This window comes from Calonectris borealis, chromosome 3 (assembly GCF_964195595.1).
Source record: "Calonectris borealis chromosome 3, bCalBor7.hap1.2, whole genome shotgun sequence".
Lineage (NCBI taxonomy): Eukaryota > Metazoa > Chordata > Aves > Procellariiformes > Procellariidae > Calonectris > Calonectris borealis.
This window is the reverse complement of record NC_134314.1, coordinates 34,073,787-34,095,278: the sequence shown is the minus strand read 5'-3', so window position 1 is coordinate 34,095,278 and position 21,492 is coordinate 34,073,787. Positions and strand designations below refer to the sequence as shown.

At 44.4% G+C, this 21,492-nt stretch overlaps 1 protein-coding gene across 1 annotated transcript; it reads left to right on the top strand.

Annotated features, from left to right (window-relative positions):
• The first annotated feature begins 1,372 nt into the window (after positions 1 to 1,372).
• Positions 1,373 to 21,303, top strand: B3GAT2 (beta-1,3-glucuronyltransferase 2). Its single transcript, XM_075145308.1, has 4 exons — positions 1,373 to 2,338; positions 13,641 to 13,785; positions 20,989 to 21,137; positions 21,217 to 21,303. Exons 1-4 carry the CDS (start codon positions 1,784 to 1,786, stop codon positions 21,301 to 21,303), a joined length of 936 nt encoding a protein of 311 aa, XP_075001409.1. The 5' UTR covers positions 1,373 to 1,783.
• Positions 21,304 to 21,492: the final 189 nt, after the last annotated feature.

Genomic DNA, 21,492 nt, shown 5'->3' with positions numbered 1-21,492 from the left:
TCTCTGCTACACAGATGTTTCCTCATTTAGATGTTCAGTGCCTGGTTATGCATCGCCCTCACTTTCACATGGATTTCAGCTTCTATTACATCACTTCAACGTCCTTTCTGTGTGTGAGCCCTCTGGGTTAATATGTCCTTTTGAGTAACAAATTGATTGCAGATAGATATGAATGATAGATATACATGGTGTCCACATTACCTGCATTTGTTATACACATGCAAATGTGAAGGATGCGTATAAAACAGAAGCGAAAGCAGTAGTTTAAGCCAAGGTGGCTGGTGTGAAGACATGACCGATTTTCTCTAACCTGCGCCACTCCTACCAACAAGTCAATGTATCAGTGATGAATCACTCTATTTCTGATCTCAAATAGTCCACAAGTCGGTGAGACCATCATTTGATCTATAGAAGGGTAAATGTTTTAATCAGAGAATTATGGAGAAGTCAGTAATTTGTAAATCCTAATGCCTCTGTGTTTTTATGCAACATGAAGTTTTAAAAGCATAATTCAAGCTGTAAGTAAGTGTTTAGTTATGACAGCAGGGAGTGTTGAAAAATGCATCGGAAACTTCCCTGGTAGGAAAGGATTTGTAAGAGGTTTTAGATTGTGCATTTCATGTGTGTTGCGGCACCTGATTAATGCCTTTTTCTCAAAATAAAGACAAGTGGATTATTACAAAATTCTCATATACGAATGCTCTCAAGTCCTTCTGATATATTGGGAAGCAGCACGGTAGAAAACCGGGGAAAACGCGGTGCAGACCAGCGCAGGCACGCAGGGCAGTGCGTGCGGCACCCCGGGACACGGCGCCTCTTTCGGGGTCAGGGGACGGGAGGGGGAGACCGACTGACAGACACCGAGGAAAACCGAGGGGAACCGCACGAAACGGCCGCCTTATTTACAACTTCTCACTTCTGCGGAGCTCAAAAATATTCCTCCGTTAAAAAAAAAAAAAAAACACCACCAATAAAAATGAAGCGAGCGGCTGCCCGCCGCTACGAGGGGTAAGTACTCCGGGACGCAGCCCCTCCGCGGCGGGGCACGGGGGCCTCCCCCGGCCCGGCCCGGCCCGTCGGGCGGCCGGCGCTCTCCCGAAGAAGGCGTCCCGGCCGCCGGCCGAAGTTGGCGCCCGCCGCGGTGCCAGCCTCGGAGGGAAGGAGCCCCCCGCCGCCGCCAGCCGGGCCCCAGCGCCGCCCCCCGAGGGCGCCGAGTGCGGAGCCCCGCGGGCCGTCGCCACCGCCCCCTCCCCGCGGCGCCCGGGAGCGGCAGCCGGAGCGGGGCGGGGCGGGAGCCCCCCCGGCCCCCGCCCGCGGGGACCCTCCCTCCCGCCTCCCGCCCTCCCTCCCCTGCCCGCCCCCGCGCACCGCCAGAGCCGCCCGGGGAAGCGGAGGAGAAGGAGCGTCTCCCCAGAGCGCCCCGCCGAGCCCCGGCCGCGACGGCGCGGCGCCCCCGGCCCGGCCCGGCGATGCTGAGGGTGAAGGAAGAGGAGGAGGAGGAAGGGCGGCCGCTCGCGGAATAGAGGCGCGGCGGGAGCGGGGCCAGGCACCTGCCCCGCCGGGCTGCCGCAGGGCACCGCGGGGTGCCCCGACCCGGCCCGCCCCGCCGGCGGGCCCCCGCGCCGGCAGCAGGGAGAGCCGCCCTCCCCGGCCGCCCGGCGGAGGAGCGCGGGTGGGCTGAGGGGCAGCCCCGCCGCCCCCCGCGGCCATGCGCTGAGCGCCGCCGCGCCCGTCCATGGGGCGGCGCTGAGGGGCGGCGCGGCGGGAGGGCGCCGGGGGCAGGATGAAGTCCCTGCTCTTCAGCCGCTTCCTCCTGCTCCTGCCCTGGGTGCTCATCGTCATCATCGTGCTGGACATCGACAGCAGCCGGGCGCCGCTGCCCGCCCTGACCGCCCGCGGCGGGGGCGGCGGGGGTGGTAGCGGGGGGCCCCGGCCGGCAGCGGCGCGGGCGCCCCCCCAGCGGCGGCCCGAGGCGGCGCTGCCCACCATCTATGCCATCACGCCCACGTACAGCCGCCCGGTGCAGAAGGCCGAGCTCACCCGCCTGGCCAACACCTTCCGGCAGGTGGCGCGGCTCCACTGGATCCTGGTGGAGGACGCGGCGGCGCGCAGCGAGCTGGTGAGCCGCTTCGTGGCGGGCGCCGGCCTGCCCTGCACGCACCTCCACGTCCCCACGCCGCGCCGCTATAAGCGGCCGGGGCTGCCCCGCGCCACCGAGCAGCGCAACGCCGGCCTGGCCTGGCTGCGGCAGCGGCACCAGCACCTGCCGCCCCCCCAGCCCGGGGTGCTCTTCTTCGCCGACGACGACAACACCTACAGTCTGGAGCTTTTCCAGGAGGTGCGTGCGGGGCGGGGGGCGCGCGCGGCCGCGACGCTCCACCGCCAGCCTCCCCTCAGCCGCCCGCCGTTTCCCGCCTCTCCTCGCCTCCCCTCAGGCGCCGCCTCGCCTCCCCTCGGGCACCTGCCGTTTCCCTCCCCGCCTCGCCTCCCCTCGGCCGCCCGCCGTTTCCCGCCTTTCCTCGCCTCCCCTCAGCCGCCGGTCTCGCCCCACCTCAGGCGCCTGCCGTTCCCGCCTCTCCTCGCCTCTTCAGGCTCCCGCCGGCGCCCGTCCCGCCTCGCTGCGCCGGGCTGTGCCTCATCCCCGCTCTGCGGCGCGCTCGGTACCCCTCACCCAAAACCCGGGCACGGATGAGTCCAGCCCGCTCCCCGGCGCGGACGCCTTGCAGCGCCCCGTCCCTCACCCGGGCTCCCCAGCGCTGCCTGCGTGTGACCACCCTCTCTTGATTTTAAGTTTCTTGTCCCTCCCCTCCACGCTCCCCCCAACTTTTTACTGCTGTTTTCTCGCTTTCCTGCCGAGCGAGGCAAGTTTATATAAGGGATCCTGTGTTTTTGTTAAAACTGGGATGAAAAGCGCTCTTTGATATTTATTTTTTTCAGGCTGCGCCCCTCTCCCTGTAGGGCAAACCCGCATCAGGAGTCGCCATCCTTCACCGTTTTTTCTTGGCGCGTATGAATTAAACCAGAGCCGGCTCCTTCACGTGGAGTTGCCCAGTCTTTTTGAAGCCTTTCACTCTTAAAAGCAGCAAATCGTTTGTGTACTGACTAACCACCCTTTCAGGAGTCTCTTCTATGAAGGGACCTGTTTTTGTCTTTATTGCAGCCCCGTGGTGAAGGGCTTTGCTCCTTTTCGGTGGGAATTGGCAAGCATTCGGGGGAGAGGGTATCCAGCTTTCTTTCTGGGTTTCCCCTGGCAGGAAGGAGGGGCGTTTAATAAGTGGACATAAAACAGCAGAAGAAAGATCATGTACCTCTTCCGTGACAGCTAGAAGAGTAACCTTGGCAGGGAAGCGAGGGAGGAAAACGGAGAAGTAGATTGGCAGTAGATAGGGAACATACAGGACTTCAGACAAACTGCAGTCCGTGTCTTCTGCTGGTGGACAGTACTGTATTTAGTAGTGTACTTCCATATTCTGCGGTTTGGAAGCACTGTGCTTCCTCACGTGCTTTACAGTCAGTAGGTTAAAATGAACACGACACACAGAAATGTGAAGCACGTGAAATTCCCTAGAGCAAGTTATTTTAGAAATGCTTATGTTCGTTTGTGTTTAGATTCGTAATGCATCCCTTCCAGTATGTGGGCAGGTGCAGCATCCCTGTTCAGCAGGGAGGCTCTACTTCCTTTGCCCATTTGGCATTCAGCATTGAAGCTGCTAATTTGAAGACCTTTGCCTGGAGGCTAAACCTTTGTTGTAATTGATTTTCTTAAAATCTCGTGGCTGCGCTTAGCGCATTATAATGCAGAGTAATTCCACATACCCATCTTTGATGTGATGGGAGTGTCTACCTCTGTTTGGGGATATAAAACTAATCTTGTTCAATCTTACGGAGTCTGTAAATTGATACAGAAAATATACTTCACCACAATAAGTAATGTGGGACAAAAGATATTTGGAGACGAATCTCTACTTCGTTTTTTTTTTTTTTTTTTTTTTTTGGAGTACCAAAGTTAGAGACAAGCTAAAGGAACAGGCATATCGCTTGAGTGACCCACAGCTACTGAAAGGGCGTCCAGTCAGGTTTTTTCTTTTATCATTTCCTGTATTAGTCTTCTAATTGCTGCGAATGATGAAACAAAAAGGTACAAATTACCTCTCTGATCAGCTAGGGAATGCAGGAAAGCAAGTGGATAAATCTGTCTGAAGGGTTAACCTTGAAAATTGGAAGCACAACAGGCAATCTGTGTTTCCCTTTGCTAACAAGAATGGTAACCTCCAGCATGCAGCTCCGCATGCAGTCCTAAGGCTTCTCTTTCACCAGGGTTCAGCTGCTGGGGAAGAGGTGTTTATTCTGAGCTCTGTGTTCGCAGGCAAACACACATGCGTGAATGAGTTTTCCCTGTGAAATGTGGTGGTTGGAAAGCTCTGCTACAGGAGTGGAGAAGGAGCTTTTGCTTCAGTTACCACTGCAAGTTCCCATGACTGTTTTCTGGAGTCACTAATGAGCTGTATGCAAGGTCTCTGGGACGACGCTGGTAGTAACACGGGGAATGCCTTGTTGACCTGACTTCCGTTAACTTTGCCCCTTGGCAGGCTTTGCCAACTGGATGTGCCTTTACGACGAGTCGGAGGTTGCATTTGGAGAGAGCCAGTAGTCTTGTTTTCAGTTGAGGCACTGCTTGAGGGTTGTTGGTTTTCTTTTTTCCTTGTTAAAAAAACTTCTCTGTCTTTATGGATTCTGGCTTGACAGCTCTGTAGTAAATCCGGATCTCTCTTTCAGGAGTTGATTGATTTATGAAGGTAAATTATGCTCATCTTCTCCAAGCATGAAGAGAACAGCTTCGGAACACGTTGTGTGCAGATGAGATCTGGTAGTAATTCCTGTCATGAAAGCAGCGGTAACGATACCTGAGAGGGAGTTTTTTTCAGTTTGTTACCCTGCCAGGAACAATTCTCCAGACCTGCAGTCACGTAATCCCAAAGAGGTCTGATAAACCATAGTCTGCTCACGGGGGAGGGTAGTATGAATGTAGAGGGATGAGACAGGAGCTCTGAATTCTGGTCCTACCACCATCCTGTGCTGTCTGGCTGACCTTCAGCATGTCACTGACGTGGGCCCGGGGACATGCGGGTCCCAGACTGCCAGCAGCAATGTCTGCTAGCATCTGCCCACAAGCAGTTAGGTACATTTGCTGACTTACGAAATAGTAGGTCTGTCTTCTTTGTAATGGCTTTCTTGTGAGTCAAAGTTGGTTTCAGTAACAGCAGTGGGGTCTTGGGGAGGTGGGAACTAAGGCTAGTTAGGACCGTAAAACCAACATGAGAGAAGCAGTGGCATTAGGGCTGTGTTTTGCTCAGAGGTCAAAAAAGCATTACTACGGAGCAGAAGGTGTGCCAGGGAACTGCATGTCCCTGAAGGATTGTGTTTAAGGCAGCTCTTTTGCTGTGGGTTTCCCTAGTGCCCTTACACAAGACAGAGCCTTTTTGACAAAGCAAAATCAACAAAGGCTTTACTGTGAGTGGAGGTGTATAAATCGTAAGGGCATGATCAAAAAGGAGCATGCTTTGACATGAAATGCCATGGGATACTTCTGAGACCTTTCAATGAGGAAATTCTAATCTCTGTCCAAAGTACTTCTGTCCGATACTTACAGGAATCTGTACCTTATATTTGATATGGAGTGAGCTGGGCCCAACAGACCTGGGCAAAAACCCAGCTTACAGTAGTGTTTGCTGGAAAATGTCACCATCTGTAGTAAATCTGGAACCCTCTGGTGCTGTTTATAATCGTCTTTTTTCCTAAAACGTACAATGGCATGTGGGTGTATAGCTTAGTTTTTGACTGGCAAAACTATGTCCTCAAAGTCAAATTGGGCAGAGTCTGAGCAGGTTTAGTTGTTGTTTCTAGACTAAGGTGAAGAGCCTGGTTTGTCTTTCTGCTGCTACAGTGTATTCAGCATTGGCTCAGCTGAGCATTTTGTTAGGAAAAGCTCACCTTCCCTGGAAAGGCTTCAGGGAAAGGACCAATTTGTTCAGTGATTGTGAAATTCTTTAGAGTACTAAGTGGGGCTGCAGCAATGATGAAGAAATATTTCCAGGTGTGTAGGTGTGGCCTTTAAGTTATTCCCAACTCTTCTGCTTGAGTGTATAATGGTGGTCAGGTGAAAAAACATACTTTTACTTTAATGCTGGTTCTGGCATATTGTATTTTGTCATTTATTATTTTGCAATCCAGACCTCGAAAATAATTTATATTTTTTCTGCTCAGCTATGTTGTGTTCACCCGGAGGTGTCCATCTGCATCTCTCCATCAAAAACAACAGTCCCCTTTCTGAAAATATCGGTTGAACATCACCCTTTTGTTCATGACAAAACCACTGAGAGGCCTGAAATCCCAACTACTGTATTTGATATGGTTTACAGATGTTTCTATAAGATCATCATAACTTCTATTTTTTACTATAGGCTGTTCTTTCTGGAGTGACTCTGTTACAGTTTCTGTTGCATTTGTGCTGCATCTTATTCCTGAATGCAAGTTATTGTAATATTGTAACTGATGCCTAGCAACTGCCAATTTCATATTTTTAGGCTTCCAGAAAGAAAACCTTAGATAAAGCTGGCATTCCACCTTCATGGAGAGATTTTAAAAACAAGATTAGCCTAAGCACTGGATACTGAAGGTAGACACAGCTAAGGTCCACTTCCCTTAACTCTTCACATCATTCATGTATTTCTACATCTCAGGCATTTTGTCTGCCCTTTCCATGTTTCAAGTAGCTGGCCAAAGGCCACCACTTCCTTGGCCCGCGTATGGGTACGTGTGCAAGTTGAAGGTATTAGTGTTGGAGGTCCACTCTGCTGTTGATTGTGCAGACTCCCCGGAAACCTTTGGGGGTGAGGGGTGAGCTGCTTAATGAGTACAAAGAACAGGAGTAAAGGTCTTCAACATGTGTGAGGAAGTGAGCTTGCTGCATGCAGAAATGCATTGAATTTTAGAGATTCCTGTTTATGTTATATCTCTCACCTTTGCTTGGATTTTGCTCAGACACCTAAACTGAGATGTATGTGAAATTAAAATGCTCATATCTAAACTATGATCTCCCTCATGGCCACCCCTTTGGTCATTGGTGTCTAAAATTTTGCAGCAAGATTTGCTAGGTGCCTAGAGCATGCAAGTATGGCATATACCACTATCTCGTCTGAGTGCAAGTTGAGGATTTGCAGACTGAGTCTCCCTAGATGAACCCACGCTGTAAGGTGTGATCTGAATACAGCCTTGCAGCATGGAGTTCAGAGTAAATCACACATTAATTGTCATTTCTACGGGGAAAAAAAACCCCAAACTTTTATTTAATAGCTTAGCAGTTAGCCCTGTTGCCCACTAAGTTGGGGACCAGAATTCAATTTGCTGTAGCTGTTGCCTGCTGAAGAATGCCCTGACGATGATGGTAGAGTTGAAGCTGGAAAGGAGGTAGGAGGAGAGAGAGCTCAACCCCTTCTCCTGAAGTTGAAATCATCTGTACAGGTAACTTGAGATTCATGGAGCCACAGGGAAGGAAAGAACATGATGAGTGAAGAGGACAGTCAGCTGGATTGCTCTTTGCAGGAGTAACTTAAACATCAAATTAAACAAAAATTCCCTAATATTTTGAAGGTATGCTATTGTGTATGTAGTGGCCTAAATTGCCCAGGTAGGATCATCCTTAAAGCAGCCAGATGGGAACGAAGGTTCATGGAGAACAGAGGGAAAATAGGAAACACTTTGTCTTGGCTAATGGACGTGACCTTCTCATTGAAGGTTAGGGCTGTCCAACTCTGGTAATTTTCATAGTGGCACTGTAGAGCAGAGGGCAAGTTGTGTGAGTGATTCAGACTGAAAACATTTTCTTACGCCCCTGCCCTTCACTCTCACAAAAAGTATGTATAAAGGTAGCAGAGACTCTAATGGCTCTTAACAGTCTGTAGCCTGAAAAAATAAATCCTTGTTTTTAAAAATAGAACAGAAATACTTGCAGGCATTGCATGTTACACAGGCTTCAGTTTTCCCATGATCATGTTTGTAAAATATTTTGAGAGCAACTCAAAGAAGACATTACAGGAGACGTGAATATTTGCTATTTATTCCAACTTTGACTAGGGAATGGTTAGTGCTCCTTCGATAACTTTTACATAACTATCCTAATCTTTATACACTGTATTAAGCTAACTTCTGTGTATTTTTTAATGGATATATTTATGCAAAAGGTTTATAAGTAGTATAAGTGAATCAGTTTATCTTTGAAAACATGGAGATATTTTGTTGTATCTCTTGAGCTGGTTGGAAAAATCAAATTTTTGCTATAGTCTTAAAAATAACATTCAGTAGTCTAGACAGAATTAAATATTAGCTAGCAGTCATTAGTTATTTTCTCCGTAATAAAAAAAGGATTTAAATAGAGTTAGCAGTGCATTAAATACCTTTCTAGTATAGAAATGATTTAAGAATACATGACAGATTTTAAATGCACAGTGACATTCCCCTTGCACGTAGACATGTAATACCTATGCTAAAGAGGCTGGATTAGAAAAGACTGGTAGAGAAACAATGAAATAGCTTAAAAATGAGAGGAAACAGGTGACAAAAAAAGCTATTTGAAACAGATTTATCCAACTCTGGATTACAAAGTACCAAGCACTGTCTGTTTCTGCACTCTTGACAGCAGTCCTTTTCTTGCTTGTGAAACTGATACTGTTACTATGACATTAATTACTAGTGGTCAGCAGCTCTTTAGAGGTACAGTGAACACAACCTAGTAGAATAACAGAAAGTAGGATGAGAAAAAGAATTAGTGAGTAGAAGGGCCAAAAGGAAATATGAATAGCAAATGTTTTGGAAGTCTTCCCAATCCAGAGAGATTGGCTTCTAACTGCTTTAGTTAAATTTACTACAGCTTTCTCCTGTAGGGAAGCGATATTGACATTTGTGCCTAAGGATGCTGGTATAATTTAGAAGCATTAATCATTGTATCTGATATGTAAAATGTTGCTTGAGAGAAGGGGGGATTAATCTATCCTCCCTCTGCGGTGTAGATTGGGTACGAATCAGCAGAGGAGGTTTAAGGCAGATGTTTGGAAAAAAGCTTTCTCATAGTGAGTGTGGTGAAGCACTAAATCAGATCACCTGTGAGGGTTGTGGAGCAGACTAGATCAATGATTGACAATTTTTTTTATTTGTAGACCCTTTCTACAAGTTTTCCCATGGAGACGTACCCCTTACAGTCAAGTTTACCGACAACAAACTTGCTTTTTGAAGTTACTATTCCCTAAGTGTCACAGTGCCTGAACCACAAAAACCACTGGCACAGATTTTCTATGACTCAGTACCTCCTTTGAAGTAATGGTAAGTAGGGGCAGAAGCTCCATTTAATGCCTAAGTAAACAGGCATAACATCGCTGCAGCTTAGCTATCCCTCTGACTTGTAGTGCAGTCACGTAAGTTTTGTTGAAGCAGAACTTGGCTTTAAATGACCTGTGAGTAATGCAGAATGCCTGTGTGAGAACTGATAGGGAACTGGCTGTGCTCATGCTTTAACCTGTAACATTTTCCCCTGTGGAAGAGTTGTAGTGAAGGAGCTCTGGATCCCGTCTTTGATAATAATAAATCAGAATTTTGCATAGAAATTTCTTTGAGTCTTGCTGGGTTGGGGGGCAGCAAGCCTGGATGATAACCTGCGGCCTGACCAGTACAGACCACAAATTACACAGAGGTTGAAGTGATAGAGAACAGGGGGAGGAAAAAATCTTACTATGTGTGGCAGCCAGGTTTGCATTTGCTGAGAGCTTTGAAACCCGAATAGAAACGCATCAACATCATGCTGCAAAAACCACTAGGAAGTCTGGAAGCCTTTTCACTGTAGGAAGTATGGCCATGTTTCCTGCTGTCTGTCATTTGCTTCCATTCCCCTTGGGCTTTTATATTTTGGTACTGGCTTGGTATCTTCCCTATCCATCAGTCTGGCGCATCCCATTAAGCAGCTTTTCTTGATTGACTAATAAGATGCTATTTTTGGCAAGGCTTTTATCACTACCTTTTATTGCTCAGCTACATTTTCTGCATTTTCACTTGCTATTCTTCTATTGCTACTATATTTACTGTTATGTGCCCATCACCTCACTGGGATTTCTTTGGTCAGTTGTTACTCCTCTCGCCTGTAATTTCCTTGCCTACTCCTTCCCAGTTGTGTCCCCCCTGCTTAATTCGGGTTTGTTCTACCATCTTACAGCGTCCTTTCCTCATCTTCTCCCACCCAGTACATCACTGTCCTCCTATGCCCAAGACCCCCTTTCAAATAATCAAAAAGTAAATAGAAGACAAAAGCATTTCCAGACGGACATTCATCCTACCTTAAGACAGCTGTCTAAGCCAGGCAGGATGAATCTCGTCAGTAGGTTCCTATCTCTGTTCATTAACTATAGAAGTCTAGCTAGGATAGACCAGGTGCTTAACTTGCAGAGAGTTAAGTGTAAGTAAGATGAATACCATTCATGTAAGCTACTAGACTTAAAATGTTGAGTATTAGGACAGCATGTGTTACTGCACATTAAAATGACAGATAGGAGAGTAATTTAGGAAGTTGTTTGTAAGTTACAGGATTTTGGCAGTTGTTTAACCCACAGCAATAACGCTATTTAGAATTAACATGTTTTTGAATCACCTTTTTGTGTCCCAATGATTAGCAGCATCAAATTCCAGATGCAAGATGGCCTTTTAATCTAAATAATAGCTTTCTCCCCATCATACATAAATACAGCCTTAACACATCAGTATGTTAGCTGTGGTAATGCTATTCTCAGAAGATTAAAAGAAATATTCCTACTTTCATCTGCCTAGCATATCCTGAGGCTGTAAGGGATTTCAGAATTAGCATAAATACCGGTCTAGATGTGCTCTTTCAGTTCTTAGTTAAAGGGATTGCTGTATTCTTGACACCTGCTTATTTCATTCTCCAGAAATGTAACCTGTGAGAATAAAGAAAGTAACCCAAGGACAAAATCAAGAGCTCTGTAAAGGGTTACTTACTTCCTTCTGATGTGTGGTGGCTTTACTGACTTAACTTACAGACACTGAAATGGACCCAAGACTGTAATAATTAAAACTTCTTAGGTCACTTCAGGCTGGTTTCATGAGGTCAGTGAGATGCTTTTCATTGACAAGATTTTCCTACACATTGACTATGGTAAAGAATTAATGTAAATCAGTTTGGTTCTGCTAGCATAAATGCTGTGGCCGCTGTTGACCCCATTCAGAAGTCTCATGTGAGCTGGCTCATTTTGCAGTACAGCTGCCCAAATGCTTACTGTGAGAAAAGGCAGGGTATGGGCTTACCATGCATTAGCTACTCTCGTGGTTAGAGCGTGCCTGCCCTTGTCTTGTGGCATTTTATGTTTACCATGGGTACAGGCAGTGGCACAGGGTAGCTAAAATGCTGTAAATCAGTACACTGGTAATTTGTTCAGGTATCCATGCCCTCCAGAAGGTATTAATGGCAACACAAGTTAGTGGGCATCTGTGTTCGTCCTGTGGTTAATACCGGTGTAGCAGTTGGGTGTACGTGGCTTGATCATGCCCTTGGAAACCTATTGGAAACTTGCCTGTGTAGACAGGCCCAACAGGATGATGCCCTGTGTCCATGTCTGATGTGTTTGGATGTTAATATAAATACACAGTTAGAGAAACTTGTGAAATGGATGTATCATTAAAACTAGAGCTAAAAGATCTTCATGAGAAGGTTTGACTGATTTCCATATCCAAATAGTTAATTGCTAACTAACTCTGCATTTCCTAAATGGAGGAATGGGAGAGATTGGAAAAATAATCTTAAGCAGGGAGAACAGTTACAGACAAACACGGTTAACAATAATCTGTAGAGAGATTCATGGCAGTCTGTCACTGGCAATTAAATAGTCAGTGGTTTGGATAGAATCCTTATCACGAGAAATCCCTATATTGCCAATTGTATACATACCCTGTTCGTATACAGTATGGACTGCTGCTACTGAGTGAGGTGGTCTGACCTGCTTCAACACTTATGAGGGTGGAAGTGAGAAAATTTTGCAAAACAAGTTTAAAGATACACAAAGAATGGGAGGGAAAGAAGTTGCATGCCTCTCTTCTGTGTGTACATATATATTTGTGGATTTTTAAATATGTATTTTATGCCTTCCCTATGTGAAAGTTCTCCTAAGAATCTGCTAATGTTTCTAACTTAGAAATGTGAACCAGAGTGACGTTACGTCTTTGTTTTTTCTGGTGCATCTCCTGGGAGTCTAGATGATATGCGTGATAAATCTTTCACCTTGGCAGAGAGAGAGGGAAGTGTTTAATATTTAACCAAGGTTGTCTTTTACTTCAACATCTATCGATAGAGGACTGCAGTTACAAATGTGTAAAACTGTGTGTGTTTTTGCGAAGAGGAGTGCTTGGAAGGAGAAAGGGATAACCTTTTCCTAAAGAATAGGCCTCAACTACAACAGAAGACAAGAGATTATTTTAAAAATTGATCAGATTAAGCCTATATTACACTGAAATAGTTTAATACTTGCTTAAATAGGACCATATTTAAGCACAGTAGTTAAAACAGTGGCTTTTGAAGTCAGTGTGGTTAAATTGTGCAAGCTGCTGTGCCTGTGCACTCGTCTTCTCAAGTTCTCACGCCAGACTGTCAGAGATTTTTCCCAAGGGGAGCAGTGCATCAGTGTTCATGTCAAGTTATCTCCCATTTACTGAAGAAAATGGTCTACTAACCAGTGAACTGAATTCACTGACTCCCAGTCATGCATGCTTTTTGCTGAAGAAAGAGTAATTTTTTAGTATATAGATTCCTCTAGGTTAGATGAGGACCACGTTTCCAGAATTGCATTTAGTTACATTTACACCATTGGGAAAAACTCTCATTACTGGTGGCAAACAAGCAGAAGCATCTTGCCCGACCTGCTTTCTGTCCTTCTCAGAAACTTAGCAGATCTTTTCAAGAGAAAATGTAGAAGTTAAAAAGGCTTAGCCTAAACGTAATCTTTTTTTCTGAGCCTTTAATAGGTCTGAGCTGCATCTACTGTGCAAACCTGGTATGTTGCAGGTAGGGGAAGAGTTGTGTGTCACAATTTCTTGTACTCAGTGTATTTGTTACCAGTCTCAAACTAATTGTGCTTTCTTAATAAAGTCTGTATTTGTTAATCATTATTATAACATTCTGTCTCTCGCTGGGCTTGTACAATACCTCAGCAATCTATAGAAATAAGCCTACTGCAAGAATGCTATAGTCTTGCAGATAAAAAAGATCTACTACACTTTTGAAAACCCAAACAAACAAGAAAACAAATACTGTTTTTTCATGGCTTTTAAAATTTTTGTTATAAAAAATAATATGAATAGGATATTTTCAGTAGAATTGAGGTGCCTACGGGCTAGAGAGCTGGAGATTTCACAGAAAATGAGTGGGCACATGCAGCTTTCAAATACTTACTCTGTTGGGCTGAAATCTGTAAGCTAGAATTGCTTTTAAATACCTAGTCTTGATGATTAATGTGTAGGCTTTCCACCAACACTTACAAAAAAAGCCTACTAGGAAAACGTGCATGCAGTCACGCTGTGCCTGCCTCTTGCAGATGCGTACAACCCGCAAGGTATCGGTGTGGCCGGTGGGACTGGTAGGAGGACGACGGTATGAGCGCCCGGTCGTGGAAAACGGCAAAGTTGTTGGCTGGTACACGGGCTGGAGAGCTGACAGGCCCTTTGCTATCGACATGGCAGGTAAGTACCAAGTTTCATGGTGCATGAATGTTTCTCATAATAACTATTCTTACATTTTTTATGAGTGGGGCAGAAACTGATTTCTCAGTGTAAGCAGCTTTTAAAACTTCTGAAGTGCAGCCGCTGTATGTAGCCCTTCAGCACTAAATATCCTGGAAAGCTTAGCTTGCACATCTCGTCTAATTAAGTTGCTGCTTAGTGATATCTGAACTTACTTTCACTTGGTTTTAATTTTATGTTGCAACTTGGCTTTTATGTTGTACAAATTGTTTGTCTGAAACAAGTTAATTGTAAATTAATTAATCCAATTAATTTTTGTAAGGAGCCCCTGCCTTTCATTGTGTCATCAGTCTGCACCAGGCAGTATAAATGCAGACACTTCTTAGACCTCATGTTGTAAAATGCTACTTTATAATGAAATTATTCATTTTTTATTGGTTATTTGGAATGACAGTGATAACTGTAGATGGATATAGTTTGAAACACCGGGCTTAGGGGAGAAATCACTGACAGCTATAGCCTAGTAGATAAAGGCAGAAAACCTTCAAAATGGATCTAATCAATCTGCTGCTGTGAAGTTAGCATACCACACAGCTCCGTCTAGCTGTTAGTCCATGCTTAGACAATCTTTGGTATATATTCACAACTGCCACATGAATCACCACTGTGCAGAAGTCTGATTTCTGATGTAGCAGCAGCTAGTTTCCCAGCAAATGCTAGGATATTTGCACTTAAGCATATTCTGTATTCAGGAAAGAGAGGGAAGGGGAAAAGTAGGGATACAAATAGCCAGCCATTTTCTTTTTTCTGAAACCCTTACGTTTTTGGGAGTGGGAAAAGGACAGTGCTTTCTCATCTCAACAGAATATTTTTACATGAATTGAAATGTTTGATGAAAAATATGTACAGTATTTACAGTACAATGGGTTAAAAAGAGTAATAGGAGAACTAATAGTTGTTAACACCTCAAAGATAGAAATATCAACAGGTGAATTTTTCTGCACTGTAGAAGCATTTCAAGTTAATAGTATCACCTGGCATGAAAATAAATAGGTACATTTGAGTGCCTAGGTACAGGCATTCCTCGGGGGAGAACGAGGTACGTCAATCCCTAAACCTGTGTAACCTGTGAGGAATGCAGCTGCGCAGTTTAAGAACAGTCTCTGCCTGTGGATTTATAGATACATATTGATACTATGTTGTAGAAGTGGTTACTTATGGGCATTATAAGGGTGATAGCATGGTTCATAGTTCATTAGCAGCAGGCAAAAATGCCATTACACAGCATTGGCCAAGGGACTCTAACCCAGACATGAAGAGATACATGGGAAGTTTGTAGGTCATTGTTTACACGTCGCAGTTGCTGGCTGAAACGCTGGCATGAGGGAAAAGCAGCCCCATTAGGAGCATTACCTGCTCGTACCTTTACCGAAGTCATGGAAGGAAGAGTTATAGAGACAAAGATACAGGTGTTGCGAGTATAGGAAGTTACTGCAGATCCACAAACAAGGAGTTACTACTTTGTGAGAGAACTTTCATTAGTCTTCAAAAAATATCTCATGAAATTAAATCACATTTTGTGATGTTGTGTAGGCTGGTAAAAAATTATGTTAAGTTTGCATCTTCATTCCCCTCAGGAATACGGTGGAAGGGCACAGGCAAACAGAACAGAACCTGTAAACCCAGAACTGCATAGGCATCTGAACAGGCGCCGTCTACAGGATGTGTGTCAACATTCCGTTTTCCTCCCTTGCCCCCACCAAGCCCCCAACATACCCCTGGGGACTTGGGGGGCTTGCTAACAAACCTAAGTCCATGCTGTAGTATGGACATCACTGGCATTCCTCCTTCTGCAGGCACTGAATAGATAAGCATACTGCACATAAGGAAGATAAAGGATCTCTCTTGAAAATATTACCATGAAAAAAAATGTGTATATATTAAACTGCCCAGCTGTCTACAGCTGTTTATAATTAATGTTCTGATTCCCAAGGCACAGGTAAGGAGGCTTTCTTTGGTTTACAGAATTATCTTTTCGTAGTGATTTTCACAAGAATTTGATCATGAGGTTGGGTGTGAAAAGAATGACCATTTAAAAGGCTTGGGACCACTAATTCAACTTGTGGCTGTTTAGAGGAAGCACATCCTTACTTTTAAGCACAACTTCTTATTCAAGATACAGGGCCAAATTCAAATCTACTGCAAGTGGAGACAGGTCCTCCTGATTTCATTGAGATCAGCTCAAAGACCCCAGCTGGCCAACATCCCTAGATTCTTCTTTGAAATGTACTCACACACAGCAGTCACATTATATCAGTTCAGTAAACATTGGTTCTTTCTTTTGAGAACTTTGTGGTTGACACTGCTATTCTCCAATGCTAAATTGCATTCAGACAGCAGAGTAGCCGTTTCCTGTGTTGCTTCTTGTCTGGCAACCAACACACCATATGAATTAGTTCTGGTGTTTTTAAAGTTCCGTCGCAGTTTTAACTGTAGGTGGGTTCTACAGTCTGACACAGACTTCCTTACCCTCAGGGAAGGAAAGGGAGAGAGAATTGGGTGCTGTAAGCAAAAAGTGACATTGATTCTGAGGTAGGCATTGCGGTGTTTATTTTAGACCTGATTTTAAATCTTTATTAAGTGGTGATGTTAGTGATTTACTTTTGGCTTGTTCCCAGCGTCAGAGTTTTTGACCAGCCATAAGAACAGGTTAGATGATTGTGATTCTCCTACTGTCAAGATTGCTCAAGGAAAACAGATGCATGCTTTACGTTAGCATTCCGGGAGATGCTTCCTTCAGTCATAGAGATTAATCTGTGCCTGTGAATCCCTGGGCAAGCAGATTTTGGACTTATGGTCCAGGGCTCATCCACTGTGCCCTAAGTCCCTCTGCTATGGCCTGAGCAACCTTTTTTTTTTTTTTTTTTAAAGTTTTGCCATAGTATGAGGTCTTTAGTACCTCTCATCTTTCTTATGGTTCCCTGAGAAAAAAGCTAGTCTATTAATGATTGCAAAACATGGCATATTTTGTCTCAATCTGAAAGAGCCACTGCTGGAAGTCAGAAGTACAACTGATTTTAAGTGAGTGGCTATGGCAGACACCAAACTCAAAAAAAACCCCAAACCACCCCTCCATCAAAGGGCAACGACTATTTTAAATGTTGTTGAGTTTAAAATAGAGAGCCTCTTTCATGGTAAATTAACTGTCAGCAGGTGCCTTTGTTCTGAACTACAAAAACTCCTGGCTGAGCATCTCTGCCTTACTGCGACCTAAACAGTATGTCACAGGGAGAAGATACTTGTAAGAAGCCAACCCCAAACCATGGCATGTTCAACAAGCCAAAGATAGTACCTTGAACTGTGTGGGAACCAGTATATCCATTTCAACATCAGCACTGAGCATTAGCATTTATACACTCTGGAAATGATAAACACTCTGTTTCTAGCTTGCCTTCAGCTACTATCCTATCTAGAGCATTCAGGAAGCAAAGGCATTAATCACAGTAACAAAATCTTTAAAGACCAGCTCAGTCTAACCAGATGAAGAAAAATGGTTCTGCCTTTTAACAGAAGCTGTTGATCTAACACAAGTCAAGGTGTGAATTAACAGAAACAACTTCCATAGAAAGAAGCACAGATTTAATCTTTGCTATGTCTCCCAGGTATCTTTTCCTCCAACAAATTATTTCTTATCTAGGTGGCTCTTCAGCCAATTAGATTTATTTACAGCCTTGCATTAAACACAAAACAACCAAAACACCTCTTTGCACTCTGGCTATGAAATTGTCACGTGGCATTTCATGTGATCTTAAGCCCAATATGACCTTGTAGGAATAATGATGAAGTAAAAGAATTGTATGTGTGTAGCACTCTTCAGTTATACTATGCTGGAGACAGTAATCCCAGATTAATCCCTGTTTGGGGATAGAATTCAAAATAACAGTGTCTTTTCATCTGTTACCACAGGATCATTCTCTACTGAGAGAAATAACTAGTGCTAGTATGGTCAAAACCTGAGCCACCTCCTCTCTTTTTGATGCCAAAATGATCTGTCTGTGATTAAAAAGTCAACTGAAGTTGATAGACTTCATCTGAAGTCTATCTACATAAATACAAAATGTCACACATTTGAAATCAAAGCAGTTATGAAGCAGAGCTGAAGAACTAGAGAGCCAGGAGATAAGTCTCTTTTTGAATTATTTTATCTCAAGTTGCTGCTTTATTGGACTCTTTTAAGAAACAAAGACTGCATGACCACTCAACAAGGAAACAAACCTCAGGCCAGTCAGTGCACAGTAGTCCATGTCCTTGCTATGTACAACGCTCAGTTTAATAATTTGACTTTATTTGATGTCTGAAAACATGGGGGATTTTTGCTAGCACCCTAAAATGGCAGTTTGCAATAGCATGGTAGCAAGGGCACGTGTTACATGCAGGGGGCATGGCACATCTGCAGATCTGTGTGTTTGAGAAATCCATCCTCAAAACTGAATCCAATTTTCTCAGCAGAGGAGGAAGCTTTGCAAGAAGAGAACCTAGAAGAAATTAACGTATGGGTAAGTATGGGCTATGGGGGCCAGGGAGCCAAGCTGAGACACACAAAGATATGCAGTAGAAAATATCTCTTCTGCTTAGAACGCATTCCTTCTCCACTCTAAAAACTAGGACACTACACTAATTTTGATGTTTACTTCATTTTCTTCTCCATGGATGACCAGCTTAAATAGTAAAAATTAAATTTCAGATCTTTTTAAAAAGAAACAGCAGCTCACACAGCTGATTGGGGCTCCAACAATGCCTTCCCTTGCAAAGTGAACATTTTTTTTGTGCCCAAAATATCAAGCACGCTAAAGCGCAGCTGCACCAAAAATTTATATAGTTTGTTCTAATTTAGATTAAAAAAAAAAACCCTAACCAAAAATACTGAATCGAACCCAGGCCGATTTGTTCATCAGTGATAAGTCTACGGTCATCTTCCAAGGTGCAGAAAGCTGGCTGTAAGCACCACAGCTGTTTCTTGCTGAGGGAGTTTAAATGCTCAACCTTGGCTCTTCACAAATGCTTACACTCGGCTACAAACTGCACCGGGATGGAGCCCACCTTGTGCTGCCTCACAGCCAGGAAGTCCTAGGAAGCAGTACAGGGCTGTGGCCCGCTGAAGACAAACGCCTACCTGGGAGGCAAAGTCCAAACTGCCATCTTTTCCCTGGTACCGCCTGCCTAAAGCCGGCAGCTGCGGCAGAGAACAGCTGGATCCCAGCACTGCTGCTAGCAGGTGGTGCTCTGCACAGGGGGAGCTGCAGAGCTTAACTGCACAGCGTGAAGACAGGCTACAGCCGAAGTCTCACGCCTCCTGGAAAGTCCTTTACTCACCAGAGTACTCTGCAAGGTGTGGATAAGCCCTTGCCATCTAGACACCCGTTCTTCTTTATCTTAGGCAGGATACGATGTATAAAGTTAAACATGTTTTCCTCAACCGTGTCCGTCAGTGAATTGGGAACCTCAGTTTACATCCAACCCATAGTCTTCATGGGCCGTGTCCAAATCTTTATTTAAAAAAAAAAAAACTTTCTCGTGTCTTCCTGTGCTTTGCTACAATCAAGAGCATGACAGTTAAAATAAAAGCGGTTTCAGTGTGCCTTCTTTACATGTGATGATGTAATTACTTCCTTGTATTTTCCTCTTTAAAAGGCTCCCATAAAAGCCACAGATAGATACTTTCAAGGAAAATATAGTAGCAAGATAATTCTAGTAAAAAACAGGACAGATTTACATTCCATTAAAGTTATACTCATTTAAAAATGAGAAAATTTTAGTTTTGAGTCATACTTAGAGCAGCATACATGTGACTGAACCTTGCTGAATGGAAACTGGAGAGTTCCATAAATAATGGCAAATTGAAGATCCATGAGAGCTGCTTCAGAGAGGGCGAGTTTGTTCAAACTAGTGGTTTCTGAGTTTGTAATCTGCCTTTGAGGGACCTAATGTATGTTATTAGAGGAACACTTTGCAAAGAGAGGCACGTGCACTGATGAAGTTCTTTCAGTCGGGTTGTGCAATGCACGGATCAGCTGCAGGCCGTGTCGCAGACCATTGTTGATGAAAATGATTCACAAGTCCACACTAACTACTCTGTGTACAAGGCAAAACATTGATATGACTTGTCTTTCATCAACAGTAATGTCAAAACTCTCTAAAGGCTAACAATCTCTGCAGACCACAGTTGTTATGTCTAAGTACTGTACTGGGCACTGGTGAGGCCGCACCTCAAATACTGTGTTCGGTTTTGGGCCCTCACTACAAGGACATGGAGGTGCTGGAGCGTGTCCAGAGGAGGACAACGAAGCTGGTGAAGGGCCTGGAGCACAAGTCCTATGGGAAGCGGCTGAGGGAACTGGGGTTGTTTAGCCTGGAGAAGAGGAGGCTGAGGGGAGACCTCATCGCGCTCTACAACTACCTGAAGGGAGGTTGTAGCGAGGTGGGTGTTGGTCTCTTCTGCCAAGTAACCAGCGATAGGACAAGAGGAAATGGCCTCAAGTTGTGCCAAGGGAGGTTTAGATTGGACATTAGGAGAAATTTCTTTACTGAAAGAGTGGTCAGGCCTTGGAACAGGCTGCCCAGGGAAGTGGTTGAGTCACCATCCCTGGAGGTATTTAAAAGACGTGTAGATGAGGCGCTTAGGGACATGGTTTAGTGGGTATGGTGGTGTTGGGTTGATGATTGGGCTCGATGATCTTAGAGGTCTTTTCCAACTTTAATGATTCTATGATTCTAAGTAACATATTTTAACCTTTTTTTCTGACTCTCACCTTTAAACCTAGAAGTTTGTACAGTATAAACTTCATACATTTTATTTTACTTAAAATTCAGTTTTATTTCTTACTAGAAGTAGAAAGGAAGGATAGTCCGAGATCTTAGCAATACCTGACTTTTTAGGCAAAAAAGCATATGTTCTCTACATGATGGGAAATTGATTAAACAAGTTGAAAACAGTGCAATTAAAAAAAATGTGATTGCACCTTCAAGGCAAAATAAAACAATGTAGGATGTACAAACCTACCAAATACTGTCTATCCATATAACCAAATTTACACATTTTTAAAAAGAACACAGGAGATTTCTAGGCTTAAGTGTAACCTGCACAAAAATGTAAAGCCTAAAGGTTTTTCTTAACATTTTTTCCCCGCCCCCCCTCTCTCCAAGGATTTGCTGTGAGTCTTCAAGTCATTCTGTCGCATCCGAAAGCCGTGTTCAAGCGTCGTGGTTCTCAACCAGGAATGCAAGAATCTGATTTTCTGAAACAGATAACAACAGTGGAGGAACTGGAACCAAAAGCAAACAACTGCACAAAGGTACTGATTTCCACACTCACTAAAAAGCTTTCGTGTCATCTCTGTAGATGACTGTACTAACACAAATGTTATTTTATAGGTTCTTGTATGGCACACACGAACAGAAAAAGTAAATCTAGCTAATGAGCCAAAATACCACCTGGACACAGTCAATATTGAGGTATGATGTGGAGGCACAGTGACACAGTACAATGGATGTGTCAGAAGGTGTTCAAATTCAGCCCGTTAAATAGCCTACTTCTGCGTGAGACCTTTTAATAGTCATCTGATGGACTTCTGTGGAAACAAAAGAAAGTTGTCAGATACTCTAATAAGCAAATCAAGTGGGTGTGCTTTGTTCTAACTTGTTTGCATG